Genomic DNA, 20,204 nt, shown 5'->3' with positions numbered 1-20,204 from the left:
TATCTCGCCTTAGCCTTCTCTTTCCCCCAGCGTAGAAATTGGGTGCATGATCTGACACCTGGAACGCCTGTTACTGAAATCCATGCCGTAGAAATTTGTGGTCCCCAGTCAGATGATGGGGGGGACCCATGCCCAGTGCGTTTCGGCATTTTGATAAGTAGATTCTGCCCTAGCTGACCTGATTCGTGCCGATAGGGTGCAGGGCAAAGAGAGGTGTTCCACTTCCATCAACATCAGTTGCCCCTGTATATCGAGTGTAGAAGATTAGCCAGCCAGCCATGGGAGGCAGTGCACCATAGAACCTTGGAAATCCCTGCATAGGAAGAGGCCACTCCACCCCATGAGCTAATAAAGCTGTTCAGACTAACTCCACCTCCAGCTCTTGCCTGCAGCCCTGCGTGGGTGCTGTTACCAATATTGTTATGTTTGTGGTATTGGGAAGCCGGGTGTCAGTGAATAACACACACGAGAGACAGAGCTGAGAAACAAACAAGTAGCTGTTTATTTTGCTTGTCGTCTGCCCAGGAGGCCCTCTCACATTTCATTCAGTACATAACTCACAAGGAAACTTGGCTCCAACCCACGAGGGTCAAAATGTACATGAATACCTAATGGATATCCCTGCCTTCGGACTTTGTGAAGTCCGGAATCTCTGACAGGAGACAAAACTATATCAAAATGCTTTTTGATGGATAGATTATGCCCTAATAAACCTGAATCTTGCATGGGTGCTCATCCAAGTACAGTAGAGCCGATGAGGGCTTTTGCCCCCACCACGCTTTTAGACTGTGGGTTCCCAACCATGATCCCTCCCCCATTAGTCTTTATATCGACTATATAAAATCGATGTCCAGTTCTGTAAAATGGACTCTAGCCATGGCCTGCTAATGCCTGCTCCTGAATCTTGGCTAGTTTAAAAAAGTCATTGTTTATTTGAGATCATTGAACATGGACAGTAATGAGGTTCCATGGGCTGTTTCTCTTGTTTTTTAACCCCTCGCTTCCCCCTCTGGTACTAAATCACACGCTACAAACTGGCGGTTGACTCTATTGGCGTTTGTGCTGGTGGGTTCCAACCGAGCATCACCTTCACCACTGATGGCCGTAACGCGTAGCAGAATTAACCATCGTGTCTTCTCCACCCTTCCATCATGGCTGATTTATTATCCCTCTCAACCCCATTCTGCTTTCTCCCAGTAACCTTTGACACCCATACTAATTAACCTCTGCTTTAAATACACCCGATGACTTGTCTTCCACAGCCACCTGTGGCAATGAATTCCACAGATTCACCATCCTCTGGCTAAAGAAATTCCTCATCTCTGTTTTAAAGGGAGGTCTTTGTATTCTGAGGCTGTTCCCTCTGGTCCTAGACTCCCCCACTACAGGAAACGTCCTCTCCTCATCCACTCTATCTGGGCCTTTCAATATTTGATAGGTTTCAGTGAGATTCCCCCTCCCCCTCGTTCATTTAAATGCCAACAAGAGAGTACAGGCTTAGAGTCATCAGATGCACCTCGTATATTAACCCTTTCATTCCCACAGTCATTGTCATGACCCCCTCCAATGCTAGTACGTCCTTTCTCAGATAGGGCATCCAAAGCTGCTCACGATACTCCACGTGGCAACGTGAAGCCACTTTTCCCACCAGCTCTTCAGTCTGCCCGCAGCCAGGAATGTGGCTGAAACATTTGGGCAGTAATTGCTGTGTGTCTCCCCCAGCACCATTCACCTCCAGCTGGGTTTCAGCAGCACCACTACTCCATTAGCAAAACAGAAAGCAGCATAACTGATAGTGCTGACACAGAGGAAGCAGGAGTCTGCCATCTGGCCCATCGAACCAGCTCTGCCATTCAGTAAGATCATGGCTATCTGGCCGTGGACTCAGCTCCATCTCCCTGCCTTTCCCCCTTAACCTTAATTCACCTGCTGTGCAAACATTTATCTGACTTTGTCTTGAATATATTTAATGAGGTAGCCCCATGAAGCAGAGAATCCCCCTGATTCACTACTCTCTGGGAAAAGCAGTTCCGTTTCATCTCTGTCCTAAATCCATTCACCCAAATCTTATTTTATTTAGAGATACGGCATGGAATGGGCCCTTTCAGCAACCCCTGATTTAATCCTAACACAGGACAATTTATAATGACAAATTGCTAACCGGTATGCTCTGTACTGTGGGAGGAAATGAGAAACCCCTTGCATTCTGCGGACAGACTCCTTACAGATGCTGTTGGAATTGAACTCCGATCTCTGACACCCCAAGCTGTTACAGCGTCGTACTCACCATTATGCTACCGTGGCGCATCTGTCGTGCGGCTATGTCCCTTAGCTCTTGTCTCACATATCAGTGGAAACAACCTTTCTGCTTCAATCTTGTCCATCCCTTTCATAATATTATGTTTCTGTAAGATCCCCTCTCATTCTTCTGAATTCCAAGTGAGTATAGCCCCAGGCGACTCACTGCACGTATTCAGGATTAACCTGGTGAACCACATCTGCACTGTCTCCAAAGCCAGTATATCTTTCCTCAAGGAGATCAGTACTCTAGCTGCAGCCTCACCACTACCCTTACAGTCATATACATTATGGTACTCTTAGTCCTTCTGATCCAAATCAGTGGGGATAGGTTTTCTAATTGGCATTAATATTTGCCATTTTACACTGTTTTTAAGCCAAGGGTTCCCAATCTGGGGTCCACGGACCCCTCAATTAATGGTAGGGGTCCATGGCATAAAAAAAGGGTTGGGAGCCTCTGGCGTAGGTTGAAGTTGTGTACCATAGGTTTAATGGGACCCAGGAACAAATCTGCCAGAGCAGGGTATGATAGAGGATTAGTTTTTGAATGCCTGCACATTCATGGCAACCCTTCTACAAGGAGGCACATTTCATCTCCACAGGCTATTGATTGAGGAGATAACCAGGTCTGATAGCTTGTCCTTGTGCATGTATACATGGAGGCTAAGACCATAAGACATAGGATCAGCATTTAGTCATTCAGCCCATCGAGTCAGCCATGCCATCCCACCATGGCTGATCCATCATCCCTCTCAATCCCATTCTGCTGCCTTCTCCCTGTAACCTTTGACACCCATACTAATCAAGAACTTTTCAACCACTGCTTTAGACAGTGACTTGGCTTCTACAGCAGTCTGTGGCAATGAATTCCACAGATTCACCACCATCTGGCTAAGGAAATTCCCTTTTCATCTCTGTTCCACAGTGAAGTCTTTCCATTCTGAGGCTGTGCCCTCTGGTCCTAGACTCCCTCACTAGAGAAGACTTCTCTATGCCCATTCTATCCAGGCTTGGTCCCCTCATCCAAATCATCATGCCGGAACAGCTGGTGCTCCAGGACCAATCCCTCTGACAAAGCCATTAATCACAGTCTACCAACCCAAAAATCTCTATACTAAACTAGTTTCATTTTGTGCTGCACCTTCTCAAAGGCCGTCTGAACTTCCAAAACCATGTGCAGCCAGTTACAACCCTAAACAAAACTTTTGCAGGTTTCCCAAATGCTGTCTTGAACCTCCTGGGTTCAGTGCTGCATTTTATTCTAGTAAAGGTGATCTAATCTATGGTTAGATTTCCTGATAGGTCAAAGCTCGTGACGGAGCACCGAACAACCTCCCCATGTCAACACGTAATCTGCTGGAAGTGCAGCATCTGTGAGAGGAAAGAAAATGCTGATGTTCTGGGTCAAACCCCTGTGTCAGAACCTCCAACAGATTGTGCAGTGCTCCATATTCCACCATCTGCAATCTTGCAAGCCTCTGACCTCCCCTCGTCCTTTCCCAGCACATGATGGGGGGGAGGGGGGGGTCTGACAGTATATAAAGAGTCTCTTCTGCTCTTTGTCAAACAGCACCAGGAGTCTGTCCAGAAATCAAGAACGGGGTAATTGTTCTGAAAGGATGGCTCTGTCTTGAATGGGAATATTGTTTGAATATGTGGACTGCAGCCTCAGTGAGGTAGCATTTTAAAGCATCTTGAAGTGGTGGGACCTAAACGTGCCCTTCTCAGGTCCACCAATAACTGAGGTATCTGTTAGGGAGAACATTTGTATTATATTTTAAAATCAAATAGTGGTACTCATTTAAGTGAGACTGATTCCTTCTTGTCCATTAAGAATCGGGTCACTGAATTGGCTGTAGGAGGGTGGTTTGTGTTGCAATTAACTGGGCAGTGTTGCCTGACGTATGAGCAAATCCATGAGAGTGTTACGGGAGAGATCATAATCCACTGAGGCTGCTTTTGTCAGTGCAAGTATGCTTTGTTATCAGATGTGTCAGTGGCTTTCTGTCATGCCAGAGAGCAGCTGGTACTTGTGGAGCATTGTGACTATCACATCCCATAACCTCCAACCCTCCATGTATTTCCACAAGCAGATCTCGTCTGTCTGCGAGGCTGGCAGAAATCCCAAAGAAGCGGTCCGTGATAGCGTCGAGCCCGTCTCGAGCCATGTGAGGTTCCATGGCGATGGATAATGTTAGGTGGCATGCTGCTGTCCCCCACCCCACCCCACTGTGTCACTAATCTTTGTCACCCATGCTGTTCCCTTTTGGAGTGAACTCTGCTAACTCGTGCATTGTGTGCTCTGTTTGCAACTTCTAACATACCATGGCACTTCAAGATTCAAGATTGCCGGGACTGGAGGAGCCAAGTTAAAGGGGTAGATTGAATAGGTCAGAACTTCATTCCCTGGAATGTAGAAGATTGAGGGGAGACTTGATAGAGGCATGCAAAACTAGGAATGGTATAGATAGGGTTAAATGCAAGCCTTTTTTTCCACTGCGGCTGGGTGAGACTGCAATTAGGTGGGTGAAAGGTGAAAAGCTTAAGGGAAACATGAGGGGAAACTTCTTCCCTCAGACGGTGGTGAGGGTGTGGAATGAGCTGCCAGCACAAGTGGTGCATGTGAACTTGATTTCAACATTTAAGAGAAGTCTGGCTAGGTACATTGATGGTAGGGCCTCAAAGGATTGTAGTCCCGATGCAGGTCGATGGGAGTAGGCAGTTTAAATGGTTTGGCACATTAGATGGGTAGAAGAGCCTGTTTCTCAGCTGTACTATTCTATGACTCTATTGTTTAATGTGATTTTCTGTACACAAGTGGAAGAATGAAATAACTGATTCCCTGGATCCAATGCAGCACAGTAATAACACAAAAGATAAAGCACAATACATATAAATGCATAAGACAGCCTCTACGCACTGACTGTACGTCCATAAAGTGACACTAGACTTTGCATAAGGTGACTGACGGGAAGTAGTAAAGTAGTGGTGGAGTTGGTGAGTGGAGGTGTTGATCAGGCTCACTGCTTGGGGAAAGTAACCGTTCTGGAGTCTGGCTGTCCTGGCATTAATCATGTTCTAAAGATCTTGTCACTGGTTCTTTCTCTCTAGTTGCTGCAATCCATTCTCATACTGAGTGTGTGCGTGTGTACATTACTGGTCTCTTCACACATTAGAGTTGCATTTGGGTATTGGGATTCTGATCTAAGTGGCTGCATCTCCCCCAGTCTTGCTGTGTTACTCCGGAGCGGTGGTGCAAAATGTGATCATTCTTCACCTGTGTTATCTAACTGTATTGGCATGACTGTTGCAACAAATAACTGTAATGATTTATGTCCTCAAACTACTAAACCTGTGTTTTTATTTCCTGGCAAAGAATGTCTGTCTTGTTCCTCCTCAGAAAGTAAGTATGCTGATGCACTGTATGTCTGCTTTGGCACTTGATTCAACGTCACTCCCACCTCCATCTCTGCTTCTCATTTACAGAGTGTGGCTTCTCCCCCCCTCCCCCTGCTGCATGCAGAGAGCTGAGCCCAGCCGGCTGTGTGTTCTGCTGTCTACCACCCATAAGTACCGGTACCTATTGGTCTCCATTTTAAATGTACTCAATGACTTGGTCACCACAGTCACCTGTGGCAATGAATTCCACAGTTTCACCGTCCTCTAGGATTTCTCCTCATACCAGTTCTAAATAGATGTCCTTTTATTCTGAGCTGTGCTTTCTGGTCCTGGACTTTCCTACTTATTGGAAACATCCTCTCCACATCTACTCTATCCAGTCCTTTCAATATTTCAATAGGTTTCAGTGAGGTTCCCCCATCCCTATTCTTCTAAACTCCAGTGAGTGCAGGCTCAGACGCATCAAACACTCTTCGATGTAAATGCTTCCATTCCCAGAATCATTTTCATAAACCTCTGGACTCTCTCCAATGCCAGCACATCCTTTCTTGGATAAGGGGCCCAAAACTGCTTACGATACTCCCAAGTGTGGTCTGACCAATGCCTTCTAAAGCCTCAGTATTACATCCTTGGTTTTATATTCTACTCCTCTTGAAATGGATGCTAACATTGCATTTGCCTTCCTTACCATTGACTCGACCTGCCAGCCCCTTTGCAGCTCCAATTTCCAAATTTGATCCCCATTTAAAAAATAGTCCACATCTTTATTCTTCTACTGTAGTACATCACCATACACTTCTCATCACTGTATTCCATCTGGCATTTCTTTGTCCTTTGTCCATTCTCCTAATCTGTTCGAGTCCTTCTGCAGTGTGCTGCTGTCACCCGCCTTACCCCTCTGAACCAAAGTCAATGGAGAGCACTCTTTACAAAAAGTCTGTGGTGCCTGGAGGAGAGGAGAATGTGTGATTCAGTACTCAATGTCAGTTCCACATTTAGACTTGCTGGATTGTGCTGTTGAATCTTGTTCGGGGAGGGGTTGCATTGCATGCCTGCTTTCCCATTGGGTCAGACGTGACGGGCCAAGTGGTCATCACCAGTGTCGTAAAGCTTCCAGGCTAGTTCCCAGAATTGTACACGCGTGTTTTCTCAAGGTGTGAGCCGTGCCAATCAGACATCAATCCAAAGAAAAGATAAATAAAAAGGCTTAATTTGTCACATGTATGTATAGTGAAATGTGTCGTTTGCATCAAAGACCAACACAGTCCAAGATGTGCTGGGGGTAGCCCACAAATGTCGCCATACTTTCAAAGCCAGCATCGCATGCCCACAGCTCACTAACCGTAACCTGTTCACTTTTGGAGTGTGGGAGGGAAACTGGAGCACCTGGAAAAAACCCACGTGGTCACTGGGAGAACATAAACAGTGGTGGGAATTGAATCCTGATCTTACAGTGGGTGCTGCAGAGTAACCTGTTTTAATTTGTTGCCAAATAGTCCAGGAATTACTCATCTCTTCTAAAGGGACATCTCAATCCTGAAGCTGTGCGCTCTGGTCCTAGACTCCCCACTATTGGAAACGTCCATTCTGTCCAGGACTTGCAATAGAACATAGAACAGTACAGCACAGGAACAGGTCCTGTGGCCCACAATGTTGTGCCAAACCAGATAAATTAGTAATTCAATAGCCAACTAAACTATATGCATATCCTTCCATTTCTCTCACATTCATGTGCCTATCTAAACATTTTCTAAAAGTCTCTAATGTAGTCCAGAAGACTGAAACGTGACTATTCATTCATTTCCATTGGTGCTGCCTGACCTGAATTCCTCCAGCATTTTGTGTGTGTTGCTGTAATGTATCAGCCTCTGCCCCACCCCTGGCAGCACATTCCAGCCACCCACCACTGTGTAAAAGCACATGCCCCTCACACCCCTTTTCAAATTGCCCCCTTTTCACCTTAAATGCATACTCTCTGGTATTAGATATTTCATAGGTTTCTATCAGGTCTGCCTTGTTCTTCTAAATTCCAGTGGGTACAGACCCAGAGCCATCAAACGCTCCTCTGACCCGAATCTACTCCCTAATGTCCTTCTGCTTATGTTGTAGAGCTAATATCAACTGTTTCCCTTTGCAGAGCGCAATCCAGGGTGCGGATAATGAGCTGTGCTCCCGCGTCACCAGCTTGGAGAGGGAGAACCAGAACTTGCACAAGGGTAGGTGATGAGGGCAGGGAGGTGAGTTGTAACGGCTCTCACCTTAACAGAGAGAGAGAGAGAGAGTGGGAGAGGGACAGAGAGAGAGTGGGGGGAGTGGGAGCCATATTCAGCTTGAATTGATGTGACTTTTACCTTCGTCCGTGGGCAGGACATCGGGGAAAGCTCCCTCTTCACTCTGGATCCTTGACGTGGTTCGATTCAGATTCAATTATTAATCACATGCAGAGTGAAACGTGTTGTTTGCGTTATCAGCCAGCATAGCCTAAGAATGTGCTGGGGCAGCCCGCAAGTATCACTGCCCACTCTGGCGAAACATAGCGTGTCCACAATGGTCAGCAAGACAGCAGAAGCATCAATATCTGTGAGTGTGCAACTGCAGGTCCGAGGCCAAGGGTGTGTACGCGGGAGGAAAGGAAATTAATTTGCTATTTTTGTTTTGCATTGTTGCAACAAAATTGGTCCTCCGACTTCCAATCATGCAACATGTGGGATTTGACCTTTGAGCTAGGATCTTTGGTATCGACCTCAGGGTCAATGACGGGACTTTGATTTCTGACCTGCAAACTCCAGGACCTGTCTTTCTGTGCTGAATTGGAGACTTTAGCATTGAACTAACTGGCCTCTTCAGCCCATCAAGTCTGCACCGACTATCACACTCTCGTTTGTACATGATTTCCACCCTGACCCATCTTCACTTTCTCATCAGCTCTTCGCCCGCACTCCGAGGGGAATTTACAACAGCTCGTTAAAAAGATTATCTTTAGCATTATTTCTCACGTGTACATCAAAACATACAGTGAAATGCATCATTTGTATCAACGACCAGCGCAGACGGAGGATGAGCTGGGGCCAACACATTTAGAGATACAGTCAGAACAGGCCCTTCGGGCCCAATGACCCGAAATGCCCGGCAACCCACCTATTTAACACTGACCAAACCACAGGACAATTTACAATGACCAATTAACCTACTAACAGGTACGTCTTTGGGATGTGGAAGGAAACCCATTGCAGTTAACCCTATACGTCAACTGTCCATTCCCCTCCGTAGCTGCTGCCTGACCTGCTGAGTTCCTCCAAATTTCCAGCATCTGTAGAATCTCTTGTGCCTTGGTGAAATTCAGGCCTTGCCAGCACTGTGTATGCCCCGAGTAGCAGTTCCTCCCTGTAAGATTGTATTGTGCTCTGAAGTTGTTCTCTTGTTTCCTCCCCCTGGCTAGAGGTGGAAGAACTACGGTTAATGTTCTCGAAGTTGGAGCTGCGTCTTTCCACAATGGAGAAGTCCTTGACCAGCGCCAAACCCGTGGTGTTTGCACCAACCCAGCCCAGCAAGGTCAGCTCCCTGAAGGGAAGGAGTCATATAGCTTGTGGGGGAGGGGGGGGTGGCAAATGGGTACCAAGGAGGGAGCAAATGTGGGAGGGGACAGGAAGTTTCCATGAAGCAATGATCAGAGGTTGTGGTATTAATGTGAGTCAAAGTCAAAATAAGTTCAAAATCAAAGTAAATTTATTATCAGAATATGTAAATGCCGCCATTTACTACCCTGAAGTTCATTTACTTTGGACATTCACAGTAAACAATAGAATCAATGAAAAGCTACAACAAGCAAATACAAACAACCAATATGCAAAAAATAACAAATTGTGCAAATAGAAAAAGAGGGAAAAAGAACAAAATATGAATGACATGACGGATCTGAGTTGTAAAGTCCTTAAGAGCAAGTCGATCGGTTGTGGAATCAGTTCATTGTTGTGGTGAGAGAAGTTGAACTTCCTGAACCTGGTGGTGTGGGTCCTAAGGCTCCTGCATCTTAGTTGTCTCTGGGCAAGTGTGAAGCTGAGGGTTGGGATGTCTGCTTATCCTGGTTTTAATGGGTGAGGCTGTGATGCCCACCCTTTGCTGTCCTGTGGGGGGGCTATCTGGGCACTGGGAGAGGGGTTTGCTCACCCCAGTGCCTGCCCCTGTTAACCGTACTCTGACAACTCGTGCTTATTTCTTAATCACCCTGTGCACGAGGAGAACAGCGGAGCCCTTGGCGCCAGACTGTTCTGAATTTTGATCTAAGAAATGACATTATTATACAAAAACTTAACTCAAAGAACATCAGGTGCTACAGCATAGCACAGGCCCTTTAGCCCACAATCTTATGCTAACCATGTAACGTTCCCTCCATATTTTTATCATCTATGTGCCTATCTAAGAGCTTCTTAATTCCCTTTAATGAATCTGCCTCTACCACCACCCTGCAGGATGTTCCAGGCACCCACCTTGGGGGAAAATGTCTGATTGTTCATTCTATCTATGCCTCTTACCTTACACACCTCTATCAAGTCACCTCTCATCCTCTGACATCCCGTTTCACCCCGCCCCCCGTACTTCCTCCAATTGCCTGAAAATTATGCCCTCTCGTATTAGCCACCCTCCTTTGCTCCAAAGAGGAAATTCCTAGCCCGCCCAACCTACCCTTGTGAGAAATGCTCTCTTATTCGGGCAGCATAGTGGTCTCACTGGATACCGATATTGATCTCTTAAAAACTATGTGCACTTCTTGATCCCATCATTTGCATATTTAAGTGTCAATTATACATATTTCAAGTATAAATAACCAATTAAATCTGTGTTTATGGGGAATTAGTATAGTAACTACCCAATAGTGAGTGTGTGCCTTGCATCTGATTTACATCTTTATCTGCGTGGTGACGTTGAACAGAAAGGCTGTGCAAAGGAGAGTTTGGGTCTCGAGGGCCGTGCTCGGCCTGGGTCCGCACACCGTCTCTGTCAGCTCTTGCCTTGCTGCAGCTCCCTCACCCCCTCTAACGTGCATGTTCACCCTGCCCTCCTCTCTCAGCCCAGCACAAAGCAGCCAGAGGAAGACGATGACGACGACGACCTGGACCTCTTCGGCAGCAGTGACGAGGAGGACAGCGCGGAGAGTGAGCGGGTCCGGGAGGAGCGGCTCCGCCAGTACGCCGAGAAGAAATCCAAGAAGCCCGCCCTCATCGCCAAATCCTCCATCCTCCTGGATGTCAAACCTGTAAGATACCTTCCTTTCCCCCCCCCCCCCCCCATGGTCTGCCCCCTTTGGAGAATTTTATTTAGAGTTAGAGGTACAGCATGGAACAGGTCCTGAGGCACCGCCCCGCAACCCACTGATATCACCCTGGCCTAATCACAGGACAGTTTACAATGACAATTACCCTACTAACCACTACGTCTGTGAACTGTGGGAGGAGACCGACCGCAGCGCAGCGCCCAGAGGAAACTCGCCCACTCTCGGGGAAGATGTGCAAACTCCTTCCAGGCACTGTTGAAATTGATCTCCAAACAGACGCCCTGAGCTACATTAGCATTGCGCTAACAGCTAGGCCACCATGGCGCCCGGTTTTCCTCATTTTGTCCTTGCTCTGTAACCCTGCTAGCAGTCCTCTTGAAGGTCAGGGACATAGTCATCTTTTCCTGCTGGATCCCAGAATGAGGAATGGTGGGAGGAAAGGCCCTTATTCAGACTCCTCCTCCCTACTCCCTATAGTGGGGGAGTGAAGACATGAGAGCACTACCTCAGAATAGAGGGACATCGATTTAGAACTGAAATGAGGAAGAATCTCTTCAGCTGGAGGGTGGTAAATCTATGGCATTCATTGCCATGGATGACTGTAGAGACCATATAATGTATACTTAAAGTGAAGGTTGATAGGTCAGGGTGTCAAAGGTTACGGGGAGAAGGCAGGAGAATGGGGTTGAGAGGGATGATACAGTGGAGCACACTCAGTGGGCCAAATTGTCTAATTCTTCTCCTTTGTCTTCTGGTCTTACTCCACCTGTGTGGAACTGGAGACATGGGAGATATCACTGAATGCACCTTCTGCCCTGGTGTGTGGCACTTTTATTCTTGCTAACCAGGGTGGGGGGGAGGAGCAGGTACAGGCGCTCAAAACAGGCCATCATTGGAACCGTTGGCAACAATTATATTTGGGCCAGGACTCGGGGCGAGGCTGCAGGTTGGTAGGTGTAAGACGTGGGGCTGTGTGTGAAGCCGGTGCCTGTAACGTGTGCCCTGTCTCTGTCAGTGGGACGACGAGACGGACATGGCGAAGCTGGAGGAGTGTGTGCGCACAGTGCAGATGGACGGCCTGGTGTGGGGGGCCTCCAAGCTGGTCGCCGTCGGCTACGGCATCAAGAAGCTCCAGATCCAGTGCGTGGTGGAGGACGACAAGGTCGGCACCGACGAGCTGGAGGAACAGATCATCAAGTTTGAGGATTATGTGAGTGTTCATCATCATCTCATGTTCTCAATATTCTCTGCTTATCTATTTCATTTCTTTTTGTATTTGCAGTTTGTTGTCTTTGCACACTGGTCGTCTGCCCTGTTGGTGGTGTGACCTTTCATTGATTCTGTTGTGGTTATTGGATTTATTGAGTATGCCTGCAAGAAAAGGAGTCTCAGGATTGTATATGCTGACATATAAATACTTTGAACTTTGAGGTTCCCTCTTGCTGAAGCCTCGAGTATTGAGGGCGTAGGGTGTCCTCTGGCTGAATATCTAACACTAGGAGACGAATCGGGGTAAGGGGTCAGTCCTAATGGGTTTCCTTGCCATCGCATCCACAGAACATGGAAAATAGGAGCGAGGAGGCCACCTTGCTGCCCTGCCTTCTGAGAGGATTGTCGCTGATATGCTCCAGGCTTCTCAGCGTCCTCAATCCTTCAATCTGTCAGAAACTTGCTCATGGTTGAAAGAAAACAGAAGAGCTATTAGGGAGCAAAGCATCAGATTGATCTAGAGTAAGATTAAGATTTACGATTAGCTTAACTTGTGACCAACACTGTTTATCAGGGACCATCACAGTTGGAGGACATGTTGGGGGCAGCCGGCAAGTAACCCTAATCTGTATACCTTTGGGATGTGGGGGGAGCCAGGGCCCCCAAATGAATCCCAGGTGGTCATGGGCTGTCCGTACAAAGTCCACACACAGTGGCGGGAATTAAGTCCTGATCACTGGCGCTGTAAAGTATCAAAGTAGCTGCTACGCCACCTTGCCACCCTGAAAAGTTTCAGACGAAGAGCCCGCGCTCTTCTACGTTCTACTTCCACTTTAAGTACATTCCAGGGATTCGCCACCCTCTTTGAAAAGAAATGTCCTACACGGCCTGGGTTTCCATGACTGGCCCTTTGGGCCATCTCTTGTCTGGTGGGTTAGAACAGACTTCTGGTAGTTTCACCACCGTACTTCGCATGGAGCCATTTGGCCCATTTAGTCCGTGCCGGCCTGTACATCTCTATGCACACAGAACACCTTCAAACCCCTCCCGTCCGTGTACCTTTCCAAACCTCTCTTCAGTGTGATAACTGAACCCATAAACAGCCCGTGGTATTACAGAAAGATTCCAGCATGGATTAAAGCAGTAGCTGATTGGCAGGAGGCAAAGAGTGGGAATAAAGGGAGCCTTTGTTGGCTGGCTGCCAGTGTCTAGTGGTGTTCCACAGGAGTCTGTGTTGGGACTGATTCTTTTTACAATATACATCAATGATTTGGATGATGGAATTGATACCTTTGCAAAATTTGCAGACAGTATGAAGGTAGGTGGAGGGGCAGAAGGACTTAGATTAGGAGAATGGGCAAAGAAATAGCAGATGGAATACAGTGTGAGGAAGTGTATGATCATGTACTTTGTAGAAGAAATGAAAGGGTTAGCTATTTTCTAAATGAAGAGAAAATACAAAAAACAGGGACTTGGGAGATTAATTTGCAGCTTGAGTCTGTGGTGAGGAAGGCAAATGCAATGTTAGCGTTCATTTCAAGAGGACTAGAATATAAAAACAAGGATGTAATGTTGAGAATTTATAAGGGACTGGTGAGGCCTCACTTGTAGTATTGTGAGCAGATTTGGGCCCCTTATCCTAGAAAGGATGTGCTGAAACTGGAGAGGGTTCAAAAGAGGTTCACGAATATGATTCCAGGATTAAATAGCTCATTTGATGGCTCTGGGCCTGTATTCGCTAGAATTCAGAAGAATGAGGGGTGACCTCATTGAAACCTATTGAATGATGAAAGGCCTCGATAGAGTGGATGTGGGGAGGATGTTTCCAATGGTGGGAGAGTCTAAGACCAGAGGATACAGCCTCAAAACAGAGGGCCGTCCTTTTAGAAGGGAGATGAGGATGAATTTCTTTAGCCAGGGAGTGGTGAATCTGTGAAATTCCTTGCCTCAGGCAGCTGTGGAGACCAAGTCTTTATGTATATTTAAGGCAGAGGTTGATCGGGGCATGAAGGGATATGGGGAGAAGTCAGGAGATTGGGGCTGAGAGGAAAATTGGATCAGCCATGATGAAATAGCAGAGCAGACTCAAAGGACCAAATGGCCTAATTCTGCTCCTAGATCTTACCTTGTGGTATCTACTACTTCTGGCAGCTTGTTCCACACTCACATCACCTTCTGAATGACGAATTTCCCCCTCAGATTCCCCTTAAGTATTTCACCATTCACTCATAGAAACATAGAAAATAGGTGCAGGAGTAGGCCATTCGGCCCTTCGAGCCTGCACCGCCATTTATTACGATCATGGCTGATCATCCAACTCAGAACACCACCCCAGCCTTCCCTCCATACCCCCTGACCCCTGTAGCCACAAGGGCCACATCTAACTCCCTCTTAAATATAGCCAATGAACTGGCCTCAACTGTTTCCTGTGGCAGAGAATTCCACAGATTCACCACTCTCTGTGTGAAGAAGTTTTTCCTAATCTCAGTCCTAAAAGGCTTCCCCTCTATCCTCAAACTGTGACCCCTTGTTCTGGACTTCCCCAACATCGGGAGCAATCTTCCTGCATCTAGCCTGTCCAATCCCTTTAGGATCTTATACGTTTCAATCAGATCCCCCCTCAATCTTCTAAATTCCAACGAGTACAAGCCCAGTTCATCCATTCTTTCTTCATATGAAAGTCCTGCCATCCCAGGAATCAATCTGGTGAACCTTCTCTGTACTCCCTCTATGGCAAGGATGTCTTTCCTCAGATTAGGGGACCAAAACTGCACACAATACTCCAGGTGCGGTCTCACCAAGGCCTTGTACAACTGCAGTAGTACCTCCCTGCTCCTGTACTCAAATTCTCTCGCTATAAATGCCAGCATACCATTCGCCTTTTTCACCGCCTGCTGTACCTGCATGCCCACTTTCAATGACTGGTGTATAATGACACCCAGGTCACGTTGCACCTCCCCTTTTCCTAATCGGTCACCATTCAGATAATAATCTGTTTTCCTAGTTTTGCCACCAAAGTGGATAACTTCACATTTATCCACATTAAATTGCATCTGCCATGAATTTGCTCACTCACCCAACCTATCCAAGTCACCCTGCATCCTCTTAGCATCCTCCTCACAGCTAACACTGCCACCCAGCTTCGTGTCATCCGCAAACTTGGAGATGCTGCATTTAATTCCCTCATCCAAGTCATTAATATATATTGTAAACAACTGGGGTCCCAGCACTGAGCCTTGCGGTACCCCACTAGTCACCGCCTGCCATTCTGAAAAGGTCCCGTTTATTCCCACTCTTTGCTTCCTGTCTGCTAACCAACTCTCCACCCACACCAATACCTTACCCCCAATACCGTGTGCTTTAAGTTTGCACACTAATCTCCTGTGTGGGACCTTGTCAAAAGCCTTCTGAAAATCCAAATATACCACATCCACTGGTTCTCCCCTATCCACTCTACTAGTTCTGACTCCAGCAGTTTCCCCACCACTGACGTTAGGCTAACCGGTCTATAATTCCCCGGTTTCTCTCTCCCTCCTTTTTTAAAAAGTGGAGTTACATTAGCCACCCTCCAATCCTCAGGAACTAGTCCAGAATCTAACGAGTTTTGAAAAATTATCACTAATGCATCCACTATTTCTTGGGCTACTTCCTTAAGCACCCTGGGATGCAGACCATCTGGCCCTGGGGATTTATCTGCCTTCAATCCCTTCAATTTACCTAACACCACTTCCCTACTAACATGTATTTCGCTCAGTTCCTCCATCTCACTGGACCCTCTGTCCCCTACTATTTCTGGAAGATTATTTATGTCCTCCTTAGTGAAGACAGAACCAAAGTAATTATTCAATTGGTCTGCCGTGTCCTTGCTCCCCATAATCAACTCACCTGTTTCTGCCTGCAGGGGACCTACATTTGTCTTTACCAATCTTTTCCTTTTTACATATCTATAAAAGCTTTTACAGTTCGTTTTTATATTGCCTGCCAGTTTCCTCTCATGATCTTTTTTCCCCTTCCTAATTAAGCCCTTTGTCCTCCTCTGCTGAACTCTGAATTTCTCCCAGTCCTCAGGTGAGCCACTTTCTCTGGCTAATTTGTATGCTGCTTCTTTGGAATTGATACTATCCCTAATTTCTCTTGTCAGCCACGGGTGCACTACCTTCCTTGATTTATTCTTTTGCCAAACAGGGATGAACGTTTGTTGCAGTTCATCCATGCAACCTTTAAATGCTTGCCATTGCATATCCACTGTCAATCCTTTAAGTGTCATTTGCCAGTCTATCTTAGCTAATTCACGTCTCATACCTTCAAAGTTACCCCTCTTTAAGTTCAGAACCTTTGTTTCTGAATTAACTATGTCACTCTCCATCTTAATGAAGAATTCCACCATATTATGGTCACTCTTACCCAAGGGGCCTCTCACGACAAGATTGCTAATTAACCCTTCCTCATTGCTCAAAACCCAGTCCAGAATAGCCTGCTCTCTAGTCGGTTCCTCGACATGTTGGTTCAAAAAACCATCCCGCATACATTCCAAGAAATCCTCTTCCTCAGCACCCTTACCAATTTGGTTCACCCAATCTACATGTAGATTGAAGTCACCCATTATAACTGCTGTTCCTTTATTGCACACATTTCTAATTTCCTGTTTAATACCATCTCCGACCTCACTACTACTGTTAGGTGGCCTGTACACAACTCCCACCAGCGTCTTCTGCCCCTTAGTGTTACGCAGCTCTACCCGTATCGATTCCACATCTTCCCGGCTTATGTCCTTCCTTTCTATTGCGTTAATCTCTTCTTTAACTAGTAACGCCACCCCACCTCCCCTTCCTTCATGCCTATCCCTCCTGAATATTGAATATCCCTGAACGTTGAGCTCCCATCCCTGGTCACCCTGGAGCCATGTCTCTGTGATCCCAACTATATCATAATCATTAATAACAATCTGCACTTTCAATTCATCCACCTTATTACGAATGCTCCTTGCATTGACACACAAAGCCTTCAGGCGCTCTTTTACAACTCTCTTAGCCCTTATACAATTATGCTGAAAAGTGGCCCTTTTTAATGCTTGCCCTGGATTTGTCAGCCTGCCACTTTTACTTTTCTCCATAGTACTTTTTATTTCTACCCTCACTTTACACCCCTCTGCCTCTCTGCACTGGTTCCCATCCCCCTGTAGTGAACTAACCTCCTCACGCCTAGCCTCTTTAATTTGATTCCCACCCCCCAACCATTCTAGTTTAAAGTCACCTCAGTAGCCCCCGCTAATCTCCCTGCCAGGATATTGGTCCCCCTAGGATTCAAGTGCAACCCGTCCTTTTTGTACAGGTCACGCCTGCGCCAAAAGAGGCCCCAATGATCCAAAAACTTGAATCCCTGCCCCCTGCTCCAATCCCTCAGCCACGCATTTATCCTCCACCTCATCGCATTCCTACTGTCACTGTCGCGTGGCACAGGCAGTAATCCCGAGATTACTACCTTTGCGGTCCTTTTTCTCAACTCCCTTCCTAGCTCCCTATATTCTCCTTTCAGGACCTCATCCCTTTTCCTACCTATGTCATTGGTACCTATATGTACCACGACCTCTGGCTCCTCACCCTCCCACTTCAGGATATCTTGGACACGATCAGAAATATCCCGGACCCTGGCACCAGGGAGGCAAACTACCATCCGGGTCTCTGGACTGCGTCCACAGAATCGCCTATCTGACCCCCTTACTATCGAGTCCCCTATTACAACTGCCCTCCTCTTCCTTGCCCTACCCTTCTGAGCTACAGGGCCGGACTCTGTGCCGGAGGCACAGCCACTGTCGCTTCTCCCGGGAAAGCTGTCCCCCCTAACAGTACTCAAACAGGACTACCTGTTGTTAAGGGGCACAGCCACCGGGGTACTCCCTATTACCTGACCTTTCCCCTTCCCCCTCCTAACCGTGACCCACTTGTCTGCCTCCCGTGGTCCCGGCGTGACCACCTGCCTGCAGCTCCTCTCTATCACCTCCTCACTCTCCCTGACCAGACGAAGGTCATCGAGCTGCAGCTCCAGTTCCGTAACGCGGTCCTTAACCTTTGACCTCTAGTCTGACCCAACCTCAGTGGAAAAGAGCTGCTTTTATTTACCCTGTCTGTAGCCCTCAGTTTTGTGTAACTCTTTCAAATCTCATCATTCTCCATGCTCTTTATTCTTTAGGAATAAAGTACTAACTTATCCAACCTTTCTGTATAAATCGGGTTCACAAATCCCAGCAACATCCTTATAAATTTTCTGTGTCCTTTCAATCCTTTTTGTTATCTTTCCTGTAGGTGGGCACCCAGAACAGCACACAATACTCCAAATGTGGCCTTGCTAATGTCTTGCACACTACACTATAACATCACCACCCCCCTCACCCCATACTGAACGCCCTGATTTATGAAGGCAAATGTGCCAAAACCTCTCTTTGCAAACCTATCTACCTTTGACACCACTTTCAAGGAGTTGTGATCTGTATTCCCAGTTCCCACTATTCTACCCCACTCTCAGTGGCCTAGTGTTCACCGTGCAAGTCTTGCCCTGGCTTGGAATTATTGTTTTTTAATTAACCGCAATTAAATTCACTACTAGTTACTAGTCCAGTCGTAAAACTCCTATGCTCTTATCTCCCCCAACCCCCCCCATTACTTTAACACTCCACACCTCATACCTGCACTGACACAGTCGCTGACCTACTGTGTTTTCATATGATCTAGAAGTGTTCCTCTTGCCAAGAGTCCTTTTGTCATTTTATCATTTCCTGTCAGTTATGTTGTGAAGAAGTAACAAAGAATTTTACTCCCTCATGTGAGATGGATGGAAAAAATAAAAATGTTCTTAATTCTAATTGTAACTCTATATATCAGAATCATGTTTAATATCACTGACGTACAGTATATTGTGAAATGTGTTGTTGTTTTGTGACAGTACAGTACAATGCATAAAAAATCTATAAGCTACAATAAGAAATATACATGTGTATAAAAAAATGAATAGTGCAAAAAGAGCCAAAAATGGTGAGGTAGTGTACATGGCAGAGGGGAGGCAGCTGTTCCTAAAACTGAGTGTCTTCAGGTCGCTGTACCGCCTACCTGATGTTGGCAGTGAGAGGAAGGCGTGTCCTGGGCGATGGAGGTGCTCAATGATGGATGCTGCCTTTTTGAGTCAGTGCTGGGGAGGCGAGTGCCCATGATGGACCTGGCTGAGATGGCAGCTTTCTGCAGCTTTTTCCAATCCTGTGCAGTTGCCCCTCCCCACCGGATGGTGATCCAGCGAGTTTGAATGCTCTCCACAGACCATCGTAACAATTTGCTGGAGTGTTTGGTGACTTACCAACTTCCCTCAAACTCTTTCCGACAGTGCCTTCTTTGTAATTGCATCAATGTGTAGGGCCCAGGATAGAACCTTAGAGATGTTGACTGCCAGGAACTTGAAACTAAAAAGTGAATCTTATGTATATATGGCCAGACTCAAACAGTTACTTGTACATTGTGTTCTATATTTGTGCTTATTGTGTTTTTATGCTTATTACATTTTTATGCTGTATTGGATTGGGAGTAGCAATCATTTTGTTCTTTACGCATGCGTGCTGAAGAATGACAAGTAATAATCGTGAATCTATCTTCTTGCTCTCGGTTGCAATGTTGGGACAGTTAGTTAAAGTACCCCTTGTCCTAACCTATCTTTCTGTTTTCTCATCCTTTCCAGGTGCAAAGTGTTGACGTCGCTGCCTTTAACAAGGTCTAAGCCAGCAAGTACTTTGAGTTACTGAAGAATAAAGGAATTCTGTGCAGAAGTTAATCCTCTGTCCTCCTCGTCTTTATTGCGACTTCTCAGTCCTGTTACTAAAGATGGTGTCAGTCAGTGCACCCCCAGTGCTCAAAGTAGAAGGGAAGGCTGGTTAAGTCAGAGTTATGGTTAGATTGTGCACATTTACTTTGAAGTTCTCAATCCTGGTACCTCTCACACTTTAAAGTAAGCAGTTTCAAGCAGACACTAATTCCTGGATTCATCC

General features: G+C 46.5%; 1 protein-coding gene across 6 annotated transcripts in view; it reads left to right on the top strand.

Annotated features, from left to right (window-relative positions):
• Window positions 1-19,990, top strand: part of LOC140195599 (elongation factor 1-delta-like) — a 37,396-nt gene extending 17,406 nt beyond the window's left edge. For 4 of the 6 annotated variants that reach the window (XM_072254223.1, XM_072254219.1, XM_072254222.1 and 1 more), the window contains 6 exons: window positions 4,392-4,466; window positions 7,835-7,913; window positions 9,137-9,249; window positions 10,766-10,951; window positions 11,985-12,179; window positions 19,898-19,990. In XM_072254223.1, coding sequence (XP_072110324.1) covers window positions 4,392-4,466; window positions 7,835-7,913; window positions 9,137-9,249; window positions 10,766-10,951; window positions 11,985-12,179; window positions 19,898-19,936 — 687 coding nt within the window. In that variant the 3' untranslated portion in view covers window positions 19,937-19,990. The remainder of the gene's footprint in view (window positions 1-4,391; window positions 4,467-7,834; window positions 7,914-9,136; window positions 9,250-10,765; window positions 10,952-11,984; window positions 12,180-19,897) is intronic. The other 2 variants (XM_072254225.1, XM_072254224.1) reach the window with 1 other exon arrangement.
• The last annotated feature ends 214 nt before the right edge of the window (window positions 19,991-20,204 follow it).

This window comes from Mobula birostris, chromosome 3 (assembly GCF_030028105.1).
Source record: "Mobula birostris isolate sMobBir1 chromosome 3, sMobBir1.hap1, whole genome shotgun sequence".
NCBI lineage: Eukaryota > Metazoa > Chordata > Chondrichthyes > Myliobatiformes > Myliobatidae > Mobula > Mobula birostris.
Note: the sequence above shows the minus strand (reverse complement) of the source record. Positions and strands in the feature narration are given on the sequence as shown.